General features: G+C 45.0%; 2 protein-coding genes across 3 annotated transcripts in view; one reads left to right on the forward strand and one right to left on the reverse strand.

The window, feature by feature from the left end:
- The window catches only part of LOC148333035 (FRAS1-related extracellular matrix protein 2-like), a 71,239-nt gene extending 64,288 nt beyond the window's left edge, over window positions 1-6,951 (forward strand). For both annotated transcript variants that reach the window (XM_088300666.1, XM_088300667.1), the window contains 6 exons: window positions 601-728; window positions 806-940; window positions 1,457-1,583; window positions 1,660-1,847; window positions 2,096-2,242; window positions 3,910-6,951. In XM_088300666.1, coding sequence (XP_088156792.1) covers window positions 601-728; window positions 806-940; window positions 1,457-1,583; window positions 1,660-1,847; window positions 2,096-2,242; window positions 3,910-4,377 — 1,193 coding nt within the window. In that variant the 3' untranslated portion in view covers window positions 4,378-6,951. The remainder of the gene's footprint in view (window positions 1-600; window positions 729-805; window positions 941-1,456; window positions 1,584-1,659; window positions 1,848-2,095; window positions 2,243-3,909) is intronic.
- A 311-nt stretch (window positions 6,952-7,262) lies between these two features.
- Window positions 7,263-21,661, reverse strand: LOC148333036 (tripartite motif-containing protein 3-like). Its single transcript, XM_088301143.1, has 13 exons — window positions 21,394-21,661; window positions 14,571-14,733; window positions 13,589-13,829; window positions 13,221-13,372; window positions 12,810-12,990; window positions 11,552-12,281; window positions 11,305-11,408; window positions 10,993-11,160; window positions 10,560-10,728; window positions 10,305-10,364; window positions 10,107-10,177; window positions 9,894-10,034; window positions 7,263-9,528 (listed from the first exon to the last, which is right to left on the reverse strand). The coding sequence occupies exons 2-13, from the start codon at window positions 14,714-14,716 to the stop codon at window positions 9,376-9,378; spliced, it is 2,316 nt and encodes a 771-aa protein (XP_088157269.1). The 5' UTR covers window positions 14,717-14,733; window positions 21,394-21,661; the 3' UTR covers window positions 7,263-9,375.
- Between the last annotated feature and the right edge of the window lie 1,143 nt (window positions 21,662-22,804).

Raw genomic sequence — 22,804 nt, forward strand, 5'->3', positions numbered from 1 at the left:
GATTTTTAGTTTCTTCTTTAGCGCCATGTCAAGGTCAGTTTGCCACAAAACGCTCTCGCTTTAGTTTTAAACGTAGAACTGTGATCATAACGCTGGAATCTCTTTGAGTGGAATCCTGGTAAATCTTTGACTTTTTCTTTTATTACCTAACAGTTTAGTTTTTTGTTTTTTGTTTTGTTTTTTTACAATTTTTCTTCATCTTATTTTATATTTATTTATGACTTAATTATTTAATCTTTAATTAATTTTCTTGTAATTCTGATGATTATTGCTTACCCCATAGCGTAGAAAAAAATTTCGTTCAATAGGGTGACAAAAATCCACTCCAAATGTTTGCCCTTTAACCGACTCGTGACCGTTTCACAGGCTTTGAGCACCCTCTAGTGGTAGAACATTGTTAATGCAGTCAGGCACTGATTTCAGTTGCAGTAAGTCGAACATCTCCCTGCAACTTTTTGAAAATTTTGCCTTCACTTTTTGCTCGCTCGCGTTTAGTCATTTGCATGACATTTTTTCATTCATTTCGCCATTTTTTTGAGTCTTCTTAAACAAAAAAAGAAAAAAAATGCTCATAAAATGAGTATTGTGCCTTTTGTTCAGCCTCCGGCCTCACCTCCATGGTCATGTGCGCCGACCACCCCGGTTTGACCTTCAACCTCAGCCTGGTGCGCAGCGAGCCCACCTACAACCAGCCCATCCAGCAGTGGACCTTCGTCTCCGACTTTGCCGTGAGCGAACGTCCGCGCCGCGCATTTGTTTGCGCTTCCGTCTCGCCGTCTCAAGTCGCGACCGCGTCTTCATTCAGGTCCGGGACTACTCGGGCACGTACACGGTGAAGCTGCTGCCGTGCACGTCGCCGCCCAACCTGGAGTTCACCATCCCGCCCATGTGCAACCCCAGAGAGCCCGTGACCTTTGACCTGGACATCCGATTTCAGCAGGTACAACGCAGGCGTGTTGTGTTAAATGCGTCGTTTTCACGAGGACCTCAAACGTACTTCCGGATGGCGAAAAGCAACATTTACAAGCGCGAGTGCTGCAAAACGCAACAAACACGAGGATGCGGCCGAGGTAAACCCAATAAGGAAAAATAAAGAGGAAAAAAATGTTATGGTTAATTTCAAGAAAAAACGAAAAGGTTTGAATGCGTGAATGGATTTAATACGCCTTTTAAAAAGCATTTAACAACGCCTTCTAAATGAAATGGGATCGTGGAAACTTAGTTTTGCTCATAAAATGCAAGATGAGAACAAATTCAACAAACAATTTGTAAGAAAGTCGGGCTTGAATGTTTTGCGCTGTAATTGCGTTTTCACTTTTGTTTATTTACCCTCGAAAGCGATGCGATTGGTTGCGCTTGTACGGTTCTATGGTTATCGTCACACATTTCCTCTGCGGAATTGGCGTCCCCTTCAGAATGCGCACCAATATGAAATTCTTTTTGCGTGCGGTCATAGGTGAGCGATCCGGTGGCTGCCGAGTTCAGTCTGAACACGGAGATGATGCTGCTCTCCAAAAAAACCTTGTGGCTCTCCGACGGCTCCGTGGGCTTCGGCCAGACCAGCGACACGGCTTTCTCGCAAGGTGCGCTCCCGCCAAGTCGCAAATGGCTCGCTCGCTTCGCATGTTTGGCGCCTCGTGTTGATCATCGTCTGCGCAGGTGACACCATCTACGGACGTGTCATGGTGGACCCCGTGCAGAACCTCGGCGACGCGTTCATCTGCAACATCGAGAAAGTGTTCTTGTGCACCGGCGCCGACGGCTACGTGCCCAAGTATAACCCGGATGGCTTCGAGTTTGGCTGCCTGGCCGACGCGCCGACGCTTCTCTACCGATTCAAAATTATCGTAAGTCAAAAACAATCAAACAATGTTGCCTTAAAAATCCAAACATGCAAACGGTTGGCATTCCACTGGTATATATATTTATATATTTATTTTTTTTCAGAGTGAATTGAGAACAAAAAGAAACCTTTCGGCTTTAGCGTACCCCAAAGGCATTTTTGTCAACGTTTTCCGTTTACGCCTTGGTCGTCACTTGCGATCTTATTGTTTACAAAGATCGGAAGCAGGTCAAATGTTTTTGTTGTCACAAGGACAAAGCCCAGCCCGAGACCCAAGCCAGGTCTTTTGGAAACGTGGCCTTCAGCGCCCGCCTGGCCGTGGACGACCCAGCCGCTCTCCCTCTGGTCAGGCAGCCGGGATCAGACGGATTCAGCATGGATTCCGCCGCCCTCTTCCAGGTCACTTAGAACACCCATTCTGCATCCCTAACCCTAAGCCTAACCCTAACCCGACCCCTAACCCTAACCCTAACCGTAAACGCTAACCCTAACCCTAACCCTAACCCTAACCCTAACCCTAACCCTAACCCTAACCCTAACCCTACCCTAACCCTAACCCTAACCCTAACCCTAACCCCTAACCCCTAACCCTAACCCTAACCCTAACCCTACCCATAACCCTAACCCTAACCCTAACCCTAACCCTAACCCATAACCCTACCCATAACCCTAACCCTAACCCTAACCCTAACCCCTAACCCCTAACCCTAACCCTAACCCTACCCATAACCCTAACCCTAACCCATAACCCTACCCATAACCCTAACCCTAACCCCTAACCCTAACCCTAACCCCTAACCCTAACCCTACCCATAACCCTAACCCTAACCCTAACCCTAACCCATAACCCTACCCATAACCCTAACCCTAACCCTAACCCTACCCATAACCCTAACCCTAACCCTAACCCATAACCCTACCCATAACCCTAACCCTAACCCTAACCCTAACCCTAACCCTAACCCTAACCCCTAACCCTAACCCTACCCATAACCCTAACCCTAACCCTAACCCTAACCCATAACCCTACCCATAACCCTAACCCTAACCCTAACCCTACCCATAACCCTAACCCTAACCCTAACCCTAACCCTAACCCATAACCCTACCCATAACCCTAACCCTAACCCTACCCATAACCCTAACCCTAACCCTAACCCTAACCCTACCCTAACCCTAACCCTAACCCTAACCCTAACCCTAACCCTAACCCCTAACCCCTAACCCTAACCCTAACCCATAACCCTAACCCTAACCCTAACCCTAACCCTAACCCTAACCCTAACCCCTAACCCCTAACCCTAACCCTAACCCTAACCCTAACCCTACCCATAACCCTAACCCTAACCCTAACCCATAACCCTACCCATAACCCTAACCCTAACCCTAACCCTACCCATAACCCTAACCCTAACCCCTAACCCCTAACCCTAACCCTAACCCTAACCCTACCCATAACCCTAACCCTAACCCTAACCCATAACCCTACCCATAACCCTAACCCTAACCCTAACCCTAACCCATAACCCTACCCATAACCCTAACCCTAACCCTACCCTAACCCTAACCCTAACCCTAACCCCTAACCCCTAACCCTAACCCTAACCCTAACCCTACCCATAACCCTAACCCTAACCCTAACCCTAACCCATAACCCTACCCATAACCCTAACCCTAACCCTAACCCATAACCCTACCCATAACCCTAACCCTAACCCCTAACCCCTAACCCTAACCCTAACCCTAACCCTACCCATAACCCTAACCCTAACCCTAACCCTAACCCTAACCCTACCCATAACCCTAACCCTAACCCTAACCCTAACCCTACCCATAACCCTAACCCTACCCATAACCCCTAACCCTAACCCTAACCCTACCCATAACCCTAACCCTACCCATAACCCCTAACCCCTAACCCCTTACCCTTACCCTTACCCTTACCCCAACCAGGTAGGGTTTAAATCTTAGGTTATAATTTTAAATTAGGCTTTCAAACTAGGGTTTGGATTTCAAAGGTGGGTTAGGGTTTCATCGTGACGCTTATTTGCATTTTCCGGTCGCAGGTCTCCGCTGGTCGAGAGTGGTTCATCCACACCATCTACACGGTGCGTTCCCGGGACAACGCCAACCGCGGCATCGGCAAGCGCAGCCTTGAGTACCACACGCTAAGCCGGCACCGCCGATCCACCGATGTCGAGGAGATTGGCGCCGACAACAACCGCGGCACCAACATCCTCCACATCGCGCTGGACAGCCGAGCGCGCGGCGGCGCCGCCACCGACCTCGCCAGGGAGGTCCTGGTCCCCAACGGGGCGGTCCCGCGCGAGCTGGGCCACGCGGAAGACGGCGCCGCCGCCGACGGGCCGGTGCTGATGGTGGGCGTGGCGGTCGGGATTCTGCTCGCCGTCCTGGTAGTGGTGCTGCTGGTGGCGCTGGTGCGGCACCGGCGGGACGCCAAGGACACGCCCACCCCGTCGGCAAGCGGCCAGCCAATGGTGACGCAAGCACTCGGTGACAGCTCCGAGGTCTGAACGAGCGCCTCGTCGTTGAATGTCCGGTTGCCACAACGAGTAGTAAAATCACATTGAAAAGGAAAAAAAAAAACTTTTTTTTTTTTTTTAAATTTGGGCAAGTGAGTGAGAAAAATGCACAATGACGCAAAAAAAAGTTTATTCTTCTTTATTATTTTATGGGGGTAAAAAATTCTAACCTAAAGTGATATTATTGGGATTTTTTTTTATTTTCCATGGAAAATAAATCAGAATTTATCAAGAAAAAAAGTTGGAATTTTACATTTCAAAATGACAAATTATAGTCTTAGTATTATAAAACCTGGCCTTCTGGGTTTCCTTTTTTCTTGTAATATTCTGACTGAGAATTGTCTCTTTAATAGAACAAAAATTGTATTTTTAGAAAAAAAAAGGAAATGAATCAACTTTGTAGCATTTGAAACATTTCTTGTATTTGTACACGAATCTAAACTAAAAATAAATCAATCCTAATTTTCTAAGAATAAAGTTGAAAATTTATCGCGGAAAAAATATGAGAATGTTCGCGTAATTATAAACATTATCTCCAGATATTTTTTTTTCTTGTCAATGTGTCTTTAGTACTCCTGCGTCATCATTTTGCAAGTGCCTCACATTTGATGAACAAAAAAAAAACAATAACAAGAAAAGACATTTTGCGCGTCGAGAGCTTTTTTGCATTCTGCGTTTTGTGTTCCGAAATCTACTTGAAACGCGCTCACTGTCGTTGTCGTGGCGAGACGTCGCGTCCGATGTCGTTCAACGCTCTCGTCCTTGTTTGTTTGTTCGTTTGCTTCTGACGTCATCACAAAAAAAAAAAAACACACAAAATTGTTGGTGGCGTTTCCAAAGTTGCTCGCGGACACCTCGCAGGCTTTTCCTTCCACTTGCAACTCTTGCGTTCGTCTTCTTTGACCTGCTGCATTTTTTTAATGTTTTACGTCACGTCGCAAATGTCTCGATGTGTGTGTGTGTGTGTGTGTGTGTGTGCTTTTCATCACACTCAAATGTCAAACTGCTGATTTACTGAATCCAGAAGTGCATCGACTGTCTTTTTAGATTTTTTTTTTCAAGAGGTCATTAAAAATGTCTTTAATCGACTAGGTTAGCGTTCGGTCCTTTAAATAAACGATTCGTGAGATCATTAGATTTAGGTTTAGCTTTAGCAGTCGAGTTTGCCCGTAGGGAAATCAATGCAAACTCCACCGAACCGTAATTCCACCCCCGGGTCCAAATATCGTCCAATCTGGCCCCAAGAATCCAAGATCCAGTTTTTCTAAATGTGTTTTAGCGAGGTCCAGCAAGGGGGGGGGTATCCATCGTGCTCCCATATCTGGTTCTCTCTACCGTATTTTACGGACGATAAGCTGATATTTTTTTTCCTTGATTTTGAACCATGCAGCTCATACAACGGCGCGGCTTTGCTGTGGATTTTTCTTTCACCGATAGGGGGCGCTCTATAGTTCAGAAAATACGCTAAATATTTTTTTTTTCTCCTACTTCATTTTTTTTTTTTTGAAACTTATTCCATTGTCACTTATTTGCAAGAACTCCACTTCTTTGTACTTTTTAACCTCAATCTTACATCCTCCTTTTTTTGGGCCGTCAAATTGAAAAGTGCCAATTCAGACATTGTCCAAAATGATTACTCAAAAGAAAGCAATAATGAAATCTTGAGAGAAATGAAGGCAAATTTCGTTTCTTTGCACTCGATGGGCACCGCAGGACAAGATTATGACAGAAATGCGCCACGTGAGGTTCTTTTAGGCTGAAATGTGGACAAGTTCAGGCAGACGCACATGACGGCAGCTGTTTTTTTACTTTTTAGGTATCAAGTAAAAAGTTGGAAAATGACAATTCTTCCTAAAAGTTACGTGAATAAATGTAACGAAAGCTCTCTGGTTCGCGATTCAGGCGAACAGATCAGGTCGGGGTGGACGTGAAGTTCAAATTGGTTCCGGATTCTAATGGGCTCAACGTTGGCTTCAAGGTCACGTTTGAGCAAGTCTCAATTGGACTGAGTGAAGTTCTTGGTCATGACAAATGTTTGTTCTCGCATTGGCCATCTTTCACGCATTTCTTGTTTGACGTTAATATTATATATTGCCGAACTGCTTCATACTAATCTTCCGACTTGCCTTCGGACTTGATTGAATCGTACCCGTAAATCATCTCAGATTTTTCCATTACCTCATTCTGTCGTGTGCAAGTCACGTTTCGTTCTTATCGTGTGAAATGGTTTGTTGTGAGGGAAAATGACATCTATGCAATTTTGTGATATTTGACATTTTGATTCGATTTTATTTTTCACGGCACAACCTGCTTGTTAATCCTCACAATCCACGCGTCGTGTTGTGCTTCGTTTTTATCCTCTAATGCTTGGAGTGAGCTCTTTTATGCACATGTATGTACAGTATGTATGTATATACATCAATATAGTACTTATGAATATACCATTTGGATGTTTTTGGAATGGTTGTTTAAAAAAAATAAAATAAAAACGCATTCTGTATGTGCTGTATTTGTTACATTGACCACAAGCACAGCGCTGGTCAGCAAATAAATAATTTTTCAAGACTTTTTTTGTTGTGTCTTATAATTTTCGAATTTATATATGATAGAATAATCTATTCATAATTAAATTAAAATTTCCCCCGGATAAGCGGCGGATAATGGATGGAATTAAAATTTAAAAAAATAAAAAATATATACTTATTCCTGATGGTGCAACAGCGCCCCCTAGCCGTGGTGTAGCGCCTTTCCTGTATCATATTTTAATTGATATTAGTGATGACCAGATGACCAATGTAACAAATAGTGAAATGTAAAAAAAAAAAAGAAGAAAAATGTAAATCAGAGACAAATGACAATAAACATACACAAACCTCTTCGGGTAACCATGTGCTTTTATTACCAGTGCAAATTTCTAGAAAGCAAACCATGTCGGAGTTGCGTGTGCATGTGTGACACATATATAGAAATATATCACAAGGATGAAATGATTTGTGTTTCGATCACAACTGCAAATGGTGCGCATTTGAAAGAAAAAAAAGCCTTCACTATTTATTTGAATAAATTAAACGAGTGTTGGCACACAATCACCAGCAGGGGGAGCTAAAGCGGGGAGGAGGAACAACAAAAATGACACTAAAGCGAAAAAAATAAATCGCATACATAATCTGCCATCACCCAATTGAGGATCATATTTTAAAAAAATAATCCTTCATCACAATGATAATAAGTGTGTCTAGCTTGTTTTTCCTGAGATGTTTTTTCACAATTTTTTTATTTTTTTCAATTACTAATTAATTTGTTTGATTGATTGACAGTGTGAAAAAAAAATCACATCCATCCATCCATCATCTGTACCGCATCCAAATTAAATATCAGTTAGTAACATTTATGCTTACCTAATCCCTTGTATGTGTACGCTTTTGGACTTTTTTTTTTTAATCAAGTCAATGAAATCATTTAAAAATGTCATTCTTGATTCCAAAATGTTTTTTTTTATTTGAAAGAAATTTCATAAATGAATGAATACTGATGAATTTAATATAATCTGTTTATTTCTTCATTAGATATTCAACCACACCACTATTTTTTTAGATCATATTTCATTCACGGATCATCTTGCGAAAATCAATTTAACTCGTTTTAATTCATGGTAATCTACGTTTTATTTGCTGTGTATGATGGATGCGATGCTAAGGTGACATGGTCCCCTTCAAAATATTTTAAAAAAAGCAATAGAAAAAAAAATAAGTGTAAAAGCAGAGCGAGTGCATGAAATCAAAAAAATAAACTTCCCCTCCCCGCCGCTCCTCCTTGTTGTTTAAAATGCTATAAAACAAAAGTTATTAACAAAAACGATTATTGTGCTGCTTTCGTGGCAATAAATATTCTTTGAGTGTATGTTCGTCGAGCAAGTTTTGAAAAGCGCACGTTTGAAAACAGCTGCCTTCAGTGTCGTCATGGTCCGATATACACAATAATATACATTTAGTCAGCTATATACACTAAGTACATACAGCAAATCAATGCACGGGTCGTGTTTCGACGCTTGCTTCGTTTTACGCTAAGCCATGGGGAAAAAAAAAATGGGTGAAAAATGTTACAAGGGACGATTGGAGGCACACTGAAAAGTCAAACAAATTGAAACAAGTCAAGTTGGACCTTAAAATCGAGGAGAAAACATTTGGAAATTTGCCTGATTAAAGTTCTAATATTGCAAGCTGAAGTTATTATTTAACGACGATGAGAAAAAATTCAAAATAACATTTTGGGGGACACAAGAGAAAATGTGTAATTTTACAAGAATTATTTTTTATAATCCCCCCCCAAAAAAAAAAATTACAAGACCAAATATGAGAATTACAATCTTTATCGTCATTGCACGTGAAATCTAATTTTACAAGAAATAAGTAATTTTTAAAGTTACTTTTTTCTTGCAAGAATGAGATTGGATATATTAATATGATTATGCGTATTTTCAGCCTTTATTTGAGTGAAAGTGACTTTTACTTTGACTAAGATCAGGATGGAAAACTGCAAGAAAAAAATAACCAATTTATTTCTTCTAACAGTACAACGATTTAAAATGAATTTCTGATTTTTTTTCTTTTTTGTTTTCATGACTTTTTCCTCATTATTTATTTTCTTTCGAGTGTGGCCCCAATACTTGTCGGTATTTAACCGAACCAATGATGCACTGCGACGTTTGCTAATTACAGAGATGAAATCATGTTGCATGCATTTGGAAATACTAGTTATGGCTCATTTAATACTTGAATCTATCGAGCAATCTGTGTAGCGCACACACACACACACACACACACACACACTTTGGGCCTCTGTGTGCTCCTTTAAGGAAGAAGCTTCATCACCAAACTTGGGTTAAAAAAAAAAAAAGTAATGAAATTTCCGAGCACGTCATGGCTGATGTGAGAGACCGAAGGTTTTATTGCACCCTGTGGACTTGCCGTTGCGGCGTCGGTCGGCGTGTTACTGCAGGTAGCGGTAGACCTTGAAGCAGTGGTTGCCCGAGTCGGCCACCGCCACGTGGCCGTCCGAGGTGAGGGCCAGGCCTTGCGGGCCATACAGGGGGTCCGCCGTCGTGTTGATGTAGGACAAGAAGGAGCCCGAGCTGTCGAAAACCTGGTTGGGAAGACAACACGTCATGTCGCATTTTATTCAAATTTTAAAAGAGCAAGGGGTTGTCAAAGTGCGGTAGAAATACTGCTTGTGGTACATGAGTGCCCTCTGGTGGTACATTACCACCAAACTTTTTTTCGCTTCCAGTATATTACATTTAAGTACAGTTCATTTGGGCTGCGCCTTTTGGTGTGCCCGCCTTGGCCACTAGGAGGCAGTCATGCAGACGCAAACAGAAAAAATATATATTTTCATTGAGGATAAAAAATATATGCCTGCGAGTTTTGTTTTATTACAAGAAAGTTATAAACTGCACCGAATTCAATTATATATACACTCGTAATATTTATTTATTTATTTTTCTTAACCTGGATGCGACTGTTGCCCCAGTCGGCCACAATGATGTTCCCGTTGGAGTCGACGGCCACGCCCGTGGGAGCGTTGAACTGACCGTTTCCTTCACCGTGAGAGCCGAACTTGAACAGGAACTCGCCGTCCGCGTTGTACACCTGAAGAGGGACAAAGAGTGTGAACAAAGACCACGCATACCTTGAACAAAATGGGAAACAAAAAAAATGTACCTTGACGGAATGGTTGTGAAAATCTGTCACAACAATCTCATTCTTGTTATTGACTGCCACAAAATGAGGACCTGCAGGAAACATATAGTGGGGGATTTTTGAACTTGGTCTATCTAGCAAAAATAAATCAAATAAATGAATTAATTAATTTTAAAAATAAATAAAGCACTAATCGGGTTGCTACGTGAATTTACTTACTGAACACGGGTCCTGATTTACTCAGCTTTTGCTCCAGTGACACATTTGCACCACTTTTGTCTACAAGGAGAGAAAACATGACGCACAATAAAAAAAAAAAAATAATAAAAAAAATCTAGTTAGCCAGCGAGAGAATATTTGGATGAAAAAAATAATCCAATTGTTTTAAATACAACTTTACGGTTGTAACATTAAGACTTTTTTTCCTGAGAAATAAAACGCAAAAGCTGCCAAGTATCCTCCTCCTATGAATACCCGCAAAATGTCTGTCAGACGTTCCCTTGGCTCCAAACTTGGTGACAAGCTTTCCGTTGGCCTGGAAGATGAAGACGCAGCAGGCCTTGTTGTCCACGGTGATGATATGTCCGTTCTTGTCCACGGCGACGCCTTTTGGACCCATCAGACGACCGGCGCCGATTTTGTTCTGACACACAGTCAAGTTACAATTCAAAATACATTTGAGTGAATTAAAAAAAAAAAAAAAAAAAGTCATGAATGCTTTTCTTTGGCGCCATCTGGTGGCAATGTGGTGCCAAGCAATGATGTGAAAGTAAGGGGAAGGACTTCATTTATCCTTGTCTAATTGAAATTTAAAAAAAACTGCTGCGCTGCCATCTTGTGGCATCTATGAGCAATTACAATTTTTTGGGGGCGTGGCATCAATTACTTTGGTTTGTTGTTGGACTACCTTGAATTTGCCGTCCGAGGAGAAGATGCTAATCCATCTGTTGTCGTAGTCGGCCACGATGATGTCGCCGTTCATGTCCACCGTCACCCCCGTGGGGCGCTGCAGCTGTCCCGGGGAGCGACCTCTCACCCCGAACCGCATCTTGAACTGGCCGTCGTTGGAGAACACCTGAATGAGAAACCGCCGCGTCACAATTGGCAGATTTTGTTGCGGTGTTTTCACCGCTCACAGTGCAGAGGTTGCGGGTTCGAATCCGGCTTTCCAGTGTGGCGTTTGTGCGTGCACGTGCGTGTGTGCGTGCGCGCGCGTGACCTGTATGCACTGGTTGTTGCTGTCGGCCACCACAATGCGACCGTTGCTGGAGGTGGAGATGCCTTGAAGGTTGGTGAATTCTCCTTTGTCACGTCCTCTTGTTCCTGGTAAACGAACAAAATCAGGGGGAAAAAAGGTAGTGCTTTGACGCCACTTGTTTATTGCTATTCATTTTTTTTTTTGCTTGATTTTCACATAAAGAGGGCTCAATAGTATCCAAAGTCATTTTTTGTCGACGTGAGCTCACCGACTCTGTAGATGAGCTCGTCCTCGATGGGGTTCTCCTTCTTCTTGGTGGTGCTGTACATACTGGAAGGCCTCCTGACGGCCTTCTGGCGCACGTGCCCCCCTCCGCCGCTCGGCGACTTGACCCGCCTCTTGACGTCGTCGGGCGACTGCAGCACGTCGGAGGGCTTGACGGCGCGCAGGCGGAAGGGGCTCCCCCGGACGGGCTGCTCGTAAAGCAGCAGCGAGAAGGTGAACTCGCCCTCGGCGCGGGCCGTGTAGCCCACCTCGTAGGTGCCGTTCTTGTTGTCCGTCACCTCGGCCTCGGCGACGACGCCCTCGGCCGACGCGATCCGCGCCCGCAGGACGGCGTTGCCCGTCTTGACCAGCTCGCCATCTTTGTCCTTGGTGGTGACGGTGACGGTGGTGTGCTGGCCCACCAGCGCGTGGCGCAGGCCCTCGCCGGTGGCCACGCTGGTGTGGCCCACGGCGCCCGTGGTGATCAGGACGCCCAGGTTCTGGATGGAGCGGCGCAGGCCGTCCGTCTCCACCTGGCACTCCAGGTGGCCGTTTTCGTGCGGGCACTCGGGGAAGGTGTGGCGCGCCAGGGCGCTGACCCGCTCGCCCATCTGCTTCTGGACCAGGAGGACCTCGGTGGCGCTTCCGTGACTCAGGGCCTGCTCGGTGAAGTCGCAGCTGCTCTGGATGTTCTCTTTGCCTTGCAGTAATGACGTCAGCTGGGTTTGGAGCACCTGAACAGAAGCCACGCAGGAGACGTCAAGGAAATGAAAACCGACCATCTTCCCCTGATCTCAACCTTTTTTTCAGGTTATTGAACTCATTCATTGCAAGAACGACAAAAGTCGTCCATCACAATCAAAATGTTTAGCGCCAAAGACGTATTATGTCGTTTTCTTTTTTTTTATTTTACATTAAGAGGGGTTGATATGGTTCTGATGTGCAAGCCCTTTAAAAAGCAAACTCTGGAGGAGTGGTAATGAGCCAAGCCACCAGCAGAGGGTAGCAATGCACCATTTTAGAATCAACTTGAATTTAAAAATAAATAAATAAATACGATAAATTGACTTAATGAGGTCAAATATATTTGAAAAATAACAGTAAATTTTTCACTATCGGCGTGTCCCATCAGGGGGCGCCACAGCGCGATATCGGATGTAGACCATAAAATTTAGTAAAATATCATCAATAATAATATAGATAATAATAATAATCAAAATGACACGACGAGAAAGGCATGATCGGGGGCGAGCGGGCGCGACCTTCTGCTTGGCGCTGCAGATGTTGTCCACCTCGGCGATGAGGGCGCCCTTGCGCTGGCGCAAGGCTTTCTCCAGCTCGTCGAAGGTGGCGTTGATTTCCGTCACGGCGCCGTGCTTGCGCTCCGTCAGCTGCTTGGAGATCTCGTTCACCAGCTCGATGGCCGCCGTCAGCTGGGGAAGTCTGCAACGTAAACAAACGTCGCCCTTCGTCATGACGGGAATGGATGGAAAGGCACAAATTGATAAAAGATGGATCGGCGCTCATTGATCTTAAATTATTTTATTTTAAATGAAGTAATAATTCAAACTCAAATCCGTATCCGGTAAAAAAAAAAAAAAAGAAAAAAGAACACCGTCCAACGAAAGTCGGTGCAAAGCGGCCACTTTGAAATGGAACGCGTCCTTGCTGACCTGTTGCGTACGGTGTCCAGCTGGTTCTTGAGTGCCGACTTGTGTTGTTCGAGCACGTCTCTCAGAGGCACCGTCACGTGCTCCCTGTGCTCGCCTTCCGTGCACTCCAGACACATGGCCGTCTCGCACGACTCGCAGTAGAACTCCATCACCTGCGGGTGGCGCAACGGAGCAAGGAGAGGTTTTTTTTTTGTTTTTTTTTAGGACAGCTTTTCAAGTGGCGCTACCACTGGAAGAAATAAATATACCACTCGTGACAAATGCGGAATATATCGGCATGTGATCAAATTGCAGGCGCCCCGCTGATATGTGCTCGATGTTATCGTATTTCATCGATAAATCGGACATGTGAAGGTCGGGCGGCTCACCTTGCCCTCATGGTTGGGGCACGAAAGGGGCTGGCTCGCGGTGGCGGCGCTGGCCGACTCGAGGACGTTGCAGGCCTCGGGCCGGCTGCACTCGGGGTCCCGCTGCAACACCTCCATCAGGTTGGTGATGAAGAAGTTGTTCTGGAGGGCGGCCACTCCCTTCTCGGGCAGGATGGACGTCTGCCGGCACACCGGACACGACAGCGTCAGAGACTGCGGAGGGATGTAGTTCTGCAGGCATCTGCGGGGGAACACGCAAGAGACGCAAAGTGACATTTATTGTCCAACCTCAGATCCGTCGGAAAGCGATACTTGAGTAAGAGTACAAGTATGGCACCAGAAAATGAATTCTTGTTTGAAAGCCGGACCCCAATTTGAAACCTTCATTTGAAACTCTAAAACGCATCTGAAAACCCCAACTTGAAGCCTTGTTTGCAAATCTAATTAAGAACTCATTTCTGTCTTGAAACCCTAACCATTGTTTGAAACCCTAACTTTGGTTTCTAGCCTTACTTTGAAACCCTAATCCTCATTTCAAGCCATACATTTTATTTTAAAGCTTTTTGAATTGAATTTTGAAACTGTATTTGAAACCGTAACCCTGCCTTAAAATCCTAAAAAACTGAATCCTTTACGCTTATTTGAAACCTTAACTTTGAAAGCTTGCACCTGAACATTTGATTTGAAGCCAAAAGACTTGTTTGAAAGGCTAATTTGAAACTCCAAAACTTGTCTTGAAAGCCCAACCCTGACTTGAATCCTAACCCAAGCTCAAAACTGTCATTCCAATCTCTAAACCTGCCTTCAACCCTAACCCCGTTTTAAAACCTTACTTTGAAATTTCACCCTGAGTTCTTGATGAACAACGCGTGGCTACTTGAACGAATAGTCATCTCAATTCCATCTTAAAACTTTTAAGACTAAACAAACCAAAAGTGAGGAAATGTTTGGCGACGTGCACGCGCTTGACAGCGGCGCGTACCTCTCACAGAAGGTGTGCAGGCAGGGCAGCACTTTGGGGTTGTGGTAGCGATCCAGGCAGATGCTGCACACCAGGAACTGCTTGTCGATCTGCCGCACCACCGGGCTGGCGCCGCCGCTCTCGCGCTTGGCCATGGACACGGACATTCAGGCCAACGGGGAACCTGCCGCGAGAAGAGGTCAGTCAGGCCGCAACGTTTGCGGGGCGTCGGCCGGCACGCCGAGGAAATGAGTCACCGCGCTCGGAGCGATTTGTAAGACTCGCTCAAGTCTCAGATGACCGCTTCTCTTCTTCCACCAGCCATGCCAGTACGCCAATTACGCAGCCGCGTACGGCGCCGACTGCGCCAAAGGGCCCCGATCTGGCAACCCATCGCCGACGCATCTGCGGCGTCATCAGTAGTATTACACGTATTGAACCGCTAGAGGGCAGACTAAACGAGGGTGTTGGTTGTTGCAAGCATACAATAAAAAAGGGATTCGTTATGACACTGCAGGAGGGAGCGGTGGTCTTCCTTTTAGAAACCGAACACAACAATCCTCTCACAAAAGCGCGCGCCATATATGGCAAACCAATTAATAACATCTCACTTTGCGATGATTGGTCCGCCAGGCAAGGTGCAAATGTGTGTAAACAAGGGCAACAAGCAAAATGTCCAAAAGGACAATCCATCGGGTGTAGGAAAACGAAAGCAAAAAAAAAAAAAAAAAACAAGGTCCCAACCTTCGTTTTGCCAAGGCAAACATTTCATCAAGCGTTTGTGGGAGGCGTGTTGTGTGTCGGTGGGTCAAGTGGAGATTACGCACCGCGAACATGGCGCACATCTGTTCCGTCGTCAATAGCGCATGGAAACAAAGACTTGCATGAAGACCACACGCAAACGCAAATTCAACAAAAACACAAACCGGAAAAGCAAAGAAATCTTGCAGTCAGCCACACGATTGCGTCGTGAGCGCATCGTTCTCGACTCAAAACTGTGGCGTAAGTTCAACTACAACCAAGTCGAACTACGAACGCTAATTCGACAATTTAACCCCTAATTTGAAATCAAACACTTGTTTGAGCGCCCAACCCACACTTGAAACCCTAACGTGAAAGTCCAGTGTTATCGGCAGCCACCATGAGTTCTCGATACCTTCAAATAAGGCCAGTATAGACCTGATACCAATACCTGGTATCGGTCTGATACCAACCTGGTATCAATACTCTCCCACCCTGATTGGAAACCCTAACTCTTGCCTGAAACTTGACAAAGCAGGCTTAAAATTTGGACTCCTACTTTGAACTTTGAAACCCCAATCCAGTCTCCAAAGCCAGATTCAAAACCCCAAATCTTGTTTGACTTTAAACCTTCATTGAAATCCTAAACCTGGTTTAGGAACGTAATCCAAAATCAGGTTTGAATTCCCCCCTTTTGTGTCAAACCAGGTTTTTCTAAGCTTCACTTGAAGCCCAAATCAAGGCAATAAAAATGAGTGTGTGGGCTGCAAACGGCCTCTTGGCTAGACTTAGGACACTCCTGAACTAAAAATAAAAACATTTAAAAATTAAAAATTAATGTGCATGGCGGGGGTGGGGGGGGGGATTTGAGTTGGCGCACAGCGATCAAGCAGCTGTCCCGCTCTGCAGTGACGAGCAAACGACGACTTTGCAGCTTCGTTTCGCTCTTTTCTTTCTTAGCTCGATGCACTCTTCGGACTTCCTGCACATTTTTCAGTCTTTGATGGCCACGCCTCTTCTGCGTGCATGCTTCCTATCCCCACTCCCCCCCCCGACACGTTCCTTTCACATGAACTCTGATTTACAGCAGTGATGTCACGAAGCTCATAACACCCCCCACCCCCTCCCTTCTCCTTGCGCCCCCCCCCATCCTTCCTCTATCTCCACAGTCTCAGTTCCTCCCACTCGAGCGAAACATTCTTGAACCGACTCCCTCCCAATTTTCCATTTATCTGCTTTGGAAATTGACACCGTTTGTTCTGCATGCGACGTGATGTGAGTGTTCATTAAAAAAAAAAGAGACAGAGAGAAACTCAGCAAGGTCATGTGTGTTGGAATGTTAAAAATAGCGCATGGAACGCGGGCATGCAAGAAGCAGAGACATTGAAAGGTTTATTTGTGCTCCCACAATCTACAAAAATCTACTGACTCTCCAACGACGACACAATCGACAGAATCTGCAAAAGTCTAAAGCATCTACAGATTCCCAGAATCCCTTTCGCAATTTTGACATATCAAAAGTGAATGTAAACAAAAAAATGTGACCAAGGAGCCGTTTTTGAGACAAAACGGACCCAAGTGTAGCGCCACCTACTGGCGAGGAGGACTTACTTGACATGTTTTGCCTTAAGTATGATCAAATGTGCACGAAATGAGCTCATCCGCGCACCACTCTCACCTCACAGCGCACTTAAGTGTCTTAATGTCCCGCGTGGGAGGGGCACGTCTGCCATCCAGATTAAAAGCGGGCCGCCGAGACGACGCCGGCACGTGGCGCACCTCCACTTGACCCGCCGGCGATTTACAAGTGACAGATGAGCATCGGTGAGCCTTCGGCCACCTCCTCGCTCCATCCTCCCTATTCATCCTCTTCCATCGGGAAGACTTTGATGAGCTAATCTTGTCGCTGAGGTGCTTAAAAGAACGGCTGCTACGTGTTAAGGCTCTTAAAGGCCACAAACACTCCGTAGTGCGTTTACGGCATTCACTCCGACGACGACGAAACTCCTCCGAGCTCAACGAGGTTTTGTGTCGAGGTCAGGTTTCAAGTCTGGGTTGGGTTGCAAATTAGGGTTTAAAGACTAAATTAGGGTTGCAATTCTGGTTTGAGGGTACAAGTTAGGGATGGACGTCAAAGTCAGGCTTTCAAAATTAGATTTAAAGCCTGGATCAGGCTTTTGATCAGGGTTAGGGTTTCAAATTGGGGTTTTAAGACAGTGGATAGGGTTTCAAATTAGGGTTTCAAGAGGGGTACATTTTGAATGTGGCGTAGATCTTTTGCTCCATGAATGAACTTGATTTGTCTATTTAGAAAATGTAAACGAGTTGATCACAATCACGACGGGTAGGAAATGTTCCTAATGCTAATGCTAATGCTAACGTCATCATTTTGCAGATTATGACACGCTCCAGGATGTTTTTACATACTTGAAAGGATCAGCCGAAGAATTTGGTCCCTTTCCTCTTCCCCTGCCAGGATACGACGCAAACTAGGCTGCTTGTTTCTTTCATCTGCCGTCAGCTCTTTGCACTTATGCAAAAAATGTTGTCTGTCGTCACACATTCGTGTAGAATGAAGAAAGGATGAGTGTCACAGATCTGCGGTGCCGCTTCATGACAATGCCGTTTGAGCATCTGCTTACACGTGTCGTGTGCCAGCAACACTGACGCATAGCAAAGCGCGCTCGCATTTTAGTAGGAAATGTTACCCCAAAAAAAATTAAGTTTAATTGCACGTCACATTTGCTCAATGACAATTTTGTGAAACGAGCTTTAGTAACGTGGGAGACACAAAAACATACAACTATGGAGCTGCTGTAATTTTTTTTCCGCATTTTTGCAAAGGATAAAAATAATGCCTGTTACAATTTGGATTTTGTCTGTCTACGTGTGTTGTTCCACCGTTTGTATGCAAATGCCAGGCCTGATCTTTTCTTAATTTAATTGGAGGTCCCCGAATTACAGAAGGAGTCGTGTGAGCATCACGAAGCGGGAGAGAGAAATAGAACAAGAGAGGCTACTGCGGGCTCGTCATGTGAAATCCGGCGACGCCGTCGAAAATCCCGTCACGCTCGAGGCTGAAATTGCACCGCTGCGGCTACCCGATGTGATCGGGCTGCAAGATCGATTCGGGGTCCTTCCGTGGCCTGCTGATGACGTCACTCTGTAAAATGTATTTTTAGAATATATTTCTTTGCGAGCATGTTTGTCACACCCGGGCTCTTGTGTTTCTATGTTCGAGGTAACTAGAAAAAAATTAATAAATTAAAACCAAAAGCGTCTCTCTGTAATATTTGCAGTGACAAAAGCAGGAGTCAGCAAGAAGGCCGAGTCAGAAGCATGGAAAGAAAATCCCAGCGTGTGTGTTTTTGGGTCAACACGCAGACTTGATGTGGTCGTCCAATGATGACTCATCCCAGAACGCTTTGCTCCTCCCCAAAACACGCTCACATCACATCCACATTTGTGACCGGACGCTTCCACCCAACAGAATTTCCACGAGCAGACGGAAACTCACGTCGCAAGATGAACTTGGCGGCTGGTGGTGTAAAATGACTCGTCCTTCACGCTTCAACCACGACGGCTTTTCATTCGGGATTGCGTGATGCTAATGCGTCCCGATTGCGGCGGTGAGCAGCGCCACCTGGCTGACGAACGACGTTTGAGGCAATGTCATGACATCGTCACAATTTTGCGAGCCTTGTTGAGCTTTTGGCTTCGGGTGACAGAGTGCAGTACGCGCATGTCTCAGGTCAGTTTTCGACATTTAAATGAATGAAATGTTATTAATCAGCAACCCAAAGATTAAAAAAAAAAAAAAGATACAGAATTTCAAATTTAACAGTTTTGACTTCATGGTTTCATGCTTTATTTCAGGAAGGCCTCCATCTGGTGTGCACATCTTGGCCACCAGGGGGCAGTAATATACAGACATGGAAATAAAGATTTGATGGGTTAACGACAAAGACAGTCGTGAGGAAGCGACAGTAAAATGTGACGTTTTTCGCAGAGGATAAAGAATATATGATAGTCAGTATGCTCATATTTCTGTTTTACATGAGCTGCTGCACCTTTTGTGTTCAAATATCTGGATTCTATGCAACGTGTACAAGCCCAAAGCTAGTGGAATGTCAGGGAAAAAATGTTGTTGAATTATACAATTATTTTTTATTTAGATTTAGTTTTACAGTAAACCTCAACTGGGAGTGGCAATAATACTTTTGATATATAATTTTATTTTTTAAATTGTGAACCACGACCTTTCGTTTTGAAGCAGATGATGAGTAGCAAATATAAAACTGCCACCGTTTAGCGCCAACTACTGCCGAGGTACACTCACTCGATGTCCAATTATTTTTTTGGGGCCTTAGATATCGTGTCTGATATCAGCAGCTTCCACAACAACCCGCTATGGTGAAATTGGGCCAGTATCGGCCCGATCGGTGCTCGCTAAAATGAGTCTTTTTCTTAAAACAACAAAATAGTGACAGGAGTCACACAAGATGAATCGCTCTTTGGTCCGATTGAATTGGATCAAGGTTTGACAATGCAGACAGAGGACAAAGTACGTCACATGCCTCACCTCCCAAAATTGCTGACCAAAAGCGCCAGCGTCTCGCTTTGTTCACAATTGACTAAGCCTGATGAACGCACGACGAGTCAGCACTTTTACCATCCTCGCTGAGACAACAGAGGCGGCAGGCGGCGTCGCCTCTTCTCGCTCGCTCACAAATTAGCCCGGCTGCGCTATAATTAGGAAGCGCGTCCAAACGTGTGCCGACGGAGAAATTGATTTCCTGTTTTGTTTTGCGACCTTAGGAGGAATGTAAAATCTGGGAGACATGTTTCTGATACGTGGATGATCTTATTTAGCGACAGAAGAAATATAAGAAAATTAAATATTTGAAAAGATGTGATGAAATCACAATAACGGCAAAAAAAATCACTCATCATACAAAAGGACATAAATAGAAAAAATATCCGTCACAATAGCTAAGGACAATTTCGAGCCTTCTAGACTTAAGTTTACCGATAATGCTAAAAACAGTTGAGGCGAAATAATCTAATTTGGGTTAAAAACGGAAACATCCGCTACTTGGGTCAATTTGACTCATCCGTTTTGTATCCAAAAATATTTTTCAACGTTGTTTCATACAAAATGACCCAGAAAGTTGACTCAAGTCAAAAATTGGGTTATTTTTGCCAAAACAGTTTGGTGAAAAATAACCCAATTTGGGTCAAAAGCGGACTGATCCATGACTTGGATCAAGTTGACCGGGCACTTTGAGACAAATCAACGCAATATTTTGGGAGGCAGGGGACACTCTGGACTGAACTTACTGAATATGAAAAAAAAACTAACAAGTATGTTTTGAAAATATGGATGCAAGACAGGAAGGCCTGAGCCGAGTTTCAAACCCGGAACTTAAGCACAGCGAGGCTGACGAGCAAACCACTAGGACAGGATTCTCCGGGCTTTCACCAGCTTGATTCTGATGATACCGCTTCCCAAACAAAAAAAAAAAAAAAGCTCCTCAACATCCTGCAGCAGAGCCACATTGGCCTCTGCGGCCTTCCTGAGCACCACATGGACTCGACACAGCAGAGACCTTTGCCAACCCGCATCTCCCCTCACGTCTGCAAGCGACCCCCCCCCCCCCCATGAAACCGCCAATGATGCTTGACGGCTTGTTCTTACACAAAGACTCGATCATCGATAAGAAATCATTTGGCCTGCCACCCGCTCATTGGCAGGGAACATGACTGGAGGATGCTGCAGCGCAATACCGCGCACGCACACGCGCACGCGCACGCGCACACGCACACACAGCAGCCACATTAGCAAACAAGCTGACTCACATGTACCCCCACATACTGGACAGACTGCCGCAAAGGGGCACACCTGCTCTACAAGAGGCCTGCGATCATGTTTACACCCCATCAAAATCTGGTCGTTTGACACACAAAGATCACATCCCTTCACAAAACATCAATTATTCATTCGCAGTTATGAGGTTGGAAGTGCGGAGCGAGGGCAAGCGAACGTCAAAAGGAAGGTATGTGTGTGTGTTTGTATGTTTGCATGTATTGGGGGGGTACTCACATGAAATCCCAGCAGAGGGAGGAGAAGCAACGGACGAGTGCAGCTGAGGCGTCAGCATCGCAGGACCGCTGCGAGAAAGCCGGCCATTGTTCCGCTCCACGGTCCGGTCCGGTCCGGTACTCCCAAACGAACACAGAGCAGCCACAGAAAGCAAAAGGAAAGGGCAGGGTCTGTCTGGCAGCAGGAGGTGGTGGAGGAGGACGACGAAGAGGAGGGGGGTGGGTTCGAGGAAGAGGCTAAAGGGAAAGGAGAGGAAGGAAGGAGGTGGTGATGGGAGTGGCGTCTATGCAGCATTGGTCAGACATCTTGTGGGCGGAGCTAAGTGAGCCAATGACGTTTGTTGAGGGGGGGGGGGGGGGATCTCAGTAACAGCCGGCAAGAGGAGTGCATGTGATGCAACACACACAAAAAAAGGAAAAAAAAGGAAAGGGGGGTTGGCTTGCTTAAGATTCCACCCAGTCAGTCCACCTTAAAAGGACAAAGGACGGCGGTTATTACATTTTAGGCCGTGGATTACCAGGGGGAGTGGAGATTAAAAAAAAAAAAGGTTGTCCCATGAAAGGGGGGCAGGGATCCTCGCTTCAAGATGTTGTACCAAATAATAAAGCATATTTCAAGGTGGCACGGGATACAGAAATGAAGATGGCACGTGGGCAGTCCAGCTCAGTGAAATTCAACATGAAAAAATTAGGAACAGAATCACACAATTTTTCTCAAGATGTGTTGTGCAGTCAAGGCAGCTGCTTGTTTGTTGGGGGTGGGGCCCCCTCAGAGTCATCACTTCTCATTCTGCAACGCGGCGTTGCCATGGAGACTGCCTCCACACCGGAGCGCCGACAACATGGCCGCCGCATTCTGGCACAGCTTCGTAAGCGGACGTATCAAGTCAAGGTGACTTTTTTTTTTGTTTGGGATACTGAGATCCAGGACAGCTACAAAAATGATCCCTTCACAAAATCGCAGACATTAATACATCACAATGTTTATTATGCTGGTTTGCCAGTGTGGAAATGTACTGCATCATCCAGCTAGCGAAATAAATGACATGTAGAATTTCCATGACATTTATTGACTATTACAATGTCAAGTTTCAACGTGAGCACCATTCAGAAGCAGAGACCTACATTTACAAACTAATCTAAAATATTATAACGTATTCCCGTTGGACTATTCCCTTCATAATTTGGTTTCTATGGTTGCACTGTGAATGTTTTTTTTTTTTTTTCTTGTTGTCCAATCACATTTCAGCTTCCCTGCGTTGCCATGTTAGGATAATCCGCCCAGGACCTTCAGAACCGGAAGTGCTGATTGATGTAACATAAACGACACTCGCAATAGTTAATTTTTTTGTTCATCCAATCGGATTTCAAATTTGCCAAAACTTAAATGCAAGGCCATCAATTTTGTAGTT

This window comes from Idiotropiscis lumnitzeri, chromosome 7 (assembly GCF_059441095.1).
Source record: "Idiotropiscis lumnitzeri isolate Australia: NSW breed Sydney's pygmy pipehorse chromosome 7, RoL_Ilum_1.0, whole genome shotgun sequence".
In the NCBI taxonomy this organism is placed as follows: domain Eukaryota; kingdom Metazoa; phylum Chordata; class Actinopteri; order Syngnathiformes; family Syngnathidae; genus Idiotropiscis; species Idiotropiscis lumnitzeri.

Coding starts and splice junctions, on each gene's coding strand:
- LOC148333036 (XM_088301143.1), bottom strand. CDS start 14,716: ATGTCCGTGTCCATGGCCAAGCGCGAGAGCGGCGGCGCCAGCCCGGTG. Junction 11,161..11,304: donor GCAACAACCAGTGCATACAG/GTCACGCGCGCG, acceptor TTTCTCATTCAG/GTGTTCTCCAACGACGGCCA. Junction 10,729..10,992: donor CCTCGGACGGCAAATTCAAG/GTAGTCCAACAA, acceptor ACTGTGTGTCAG/AACAAAATCGGCGCCGGTCG.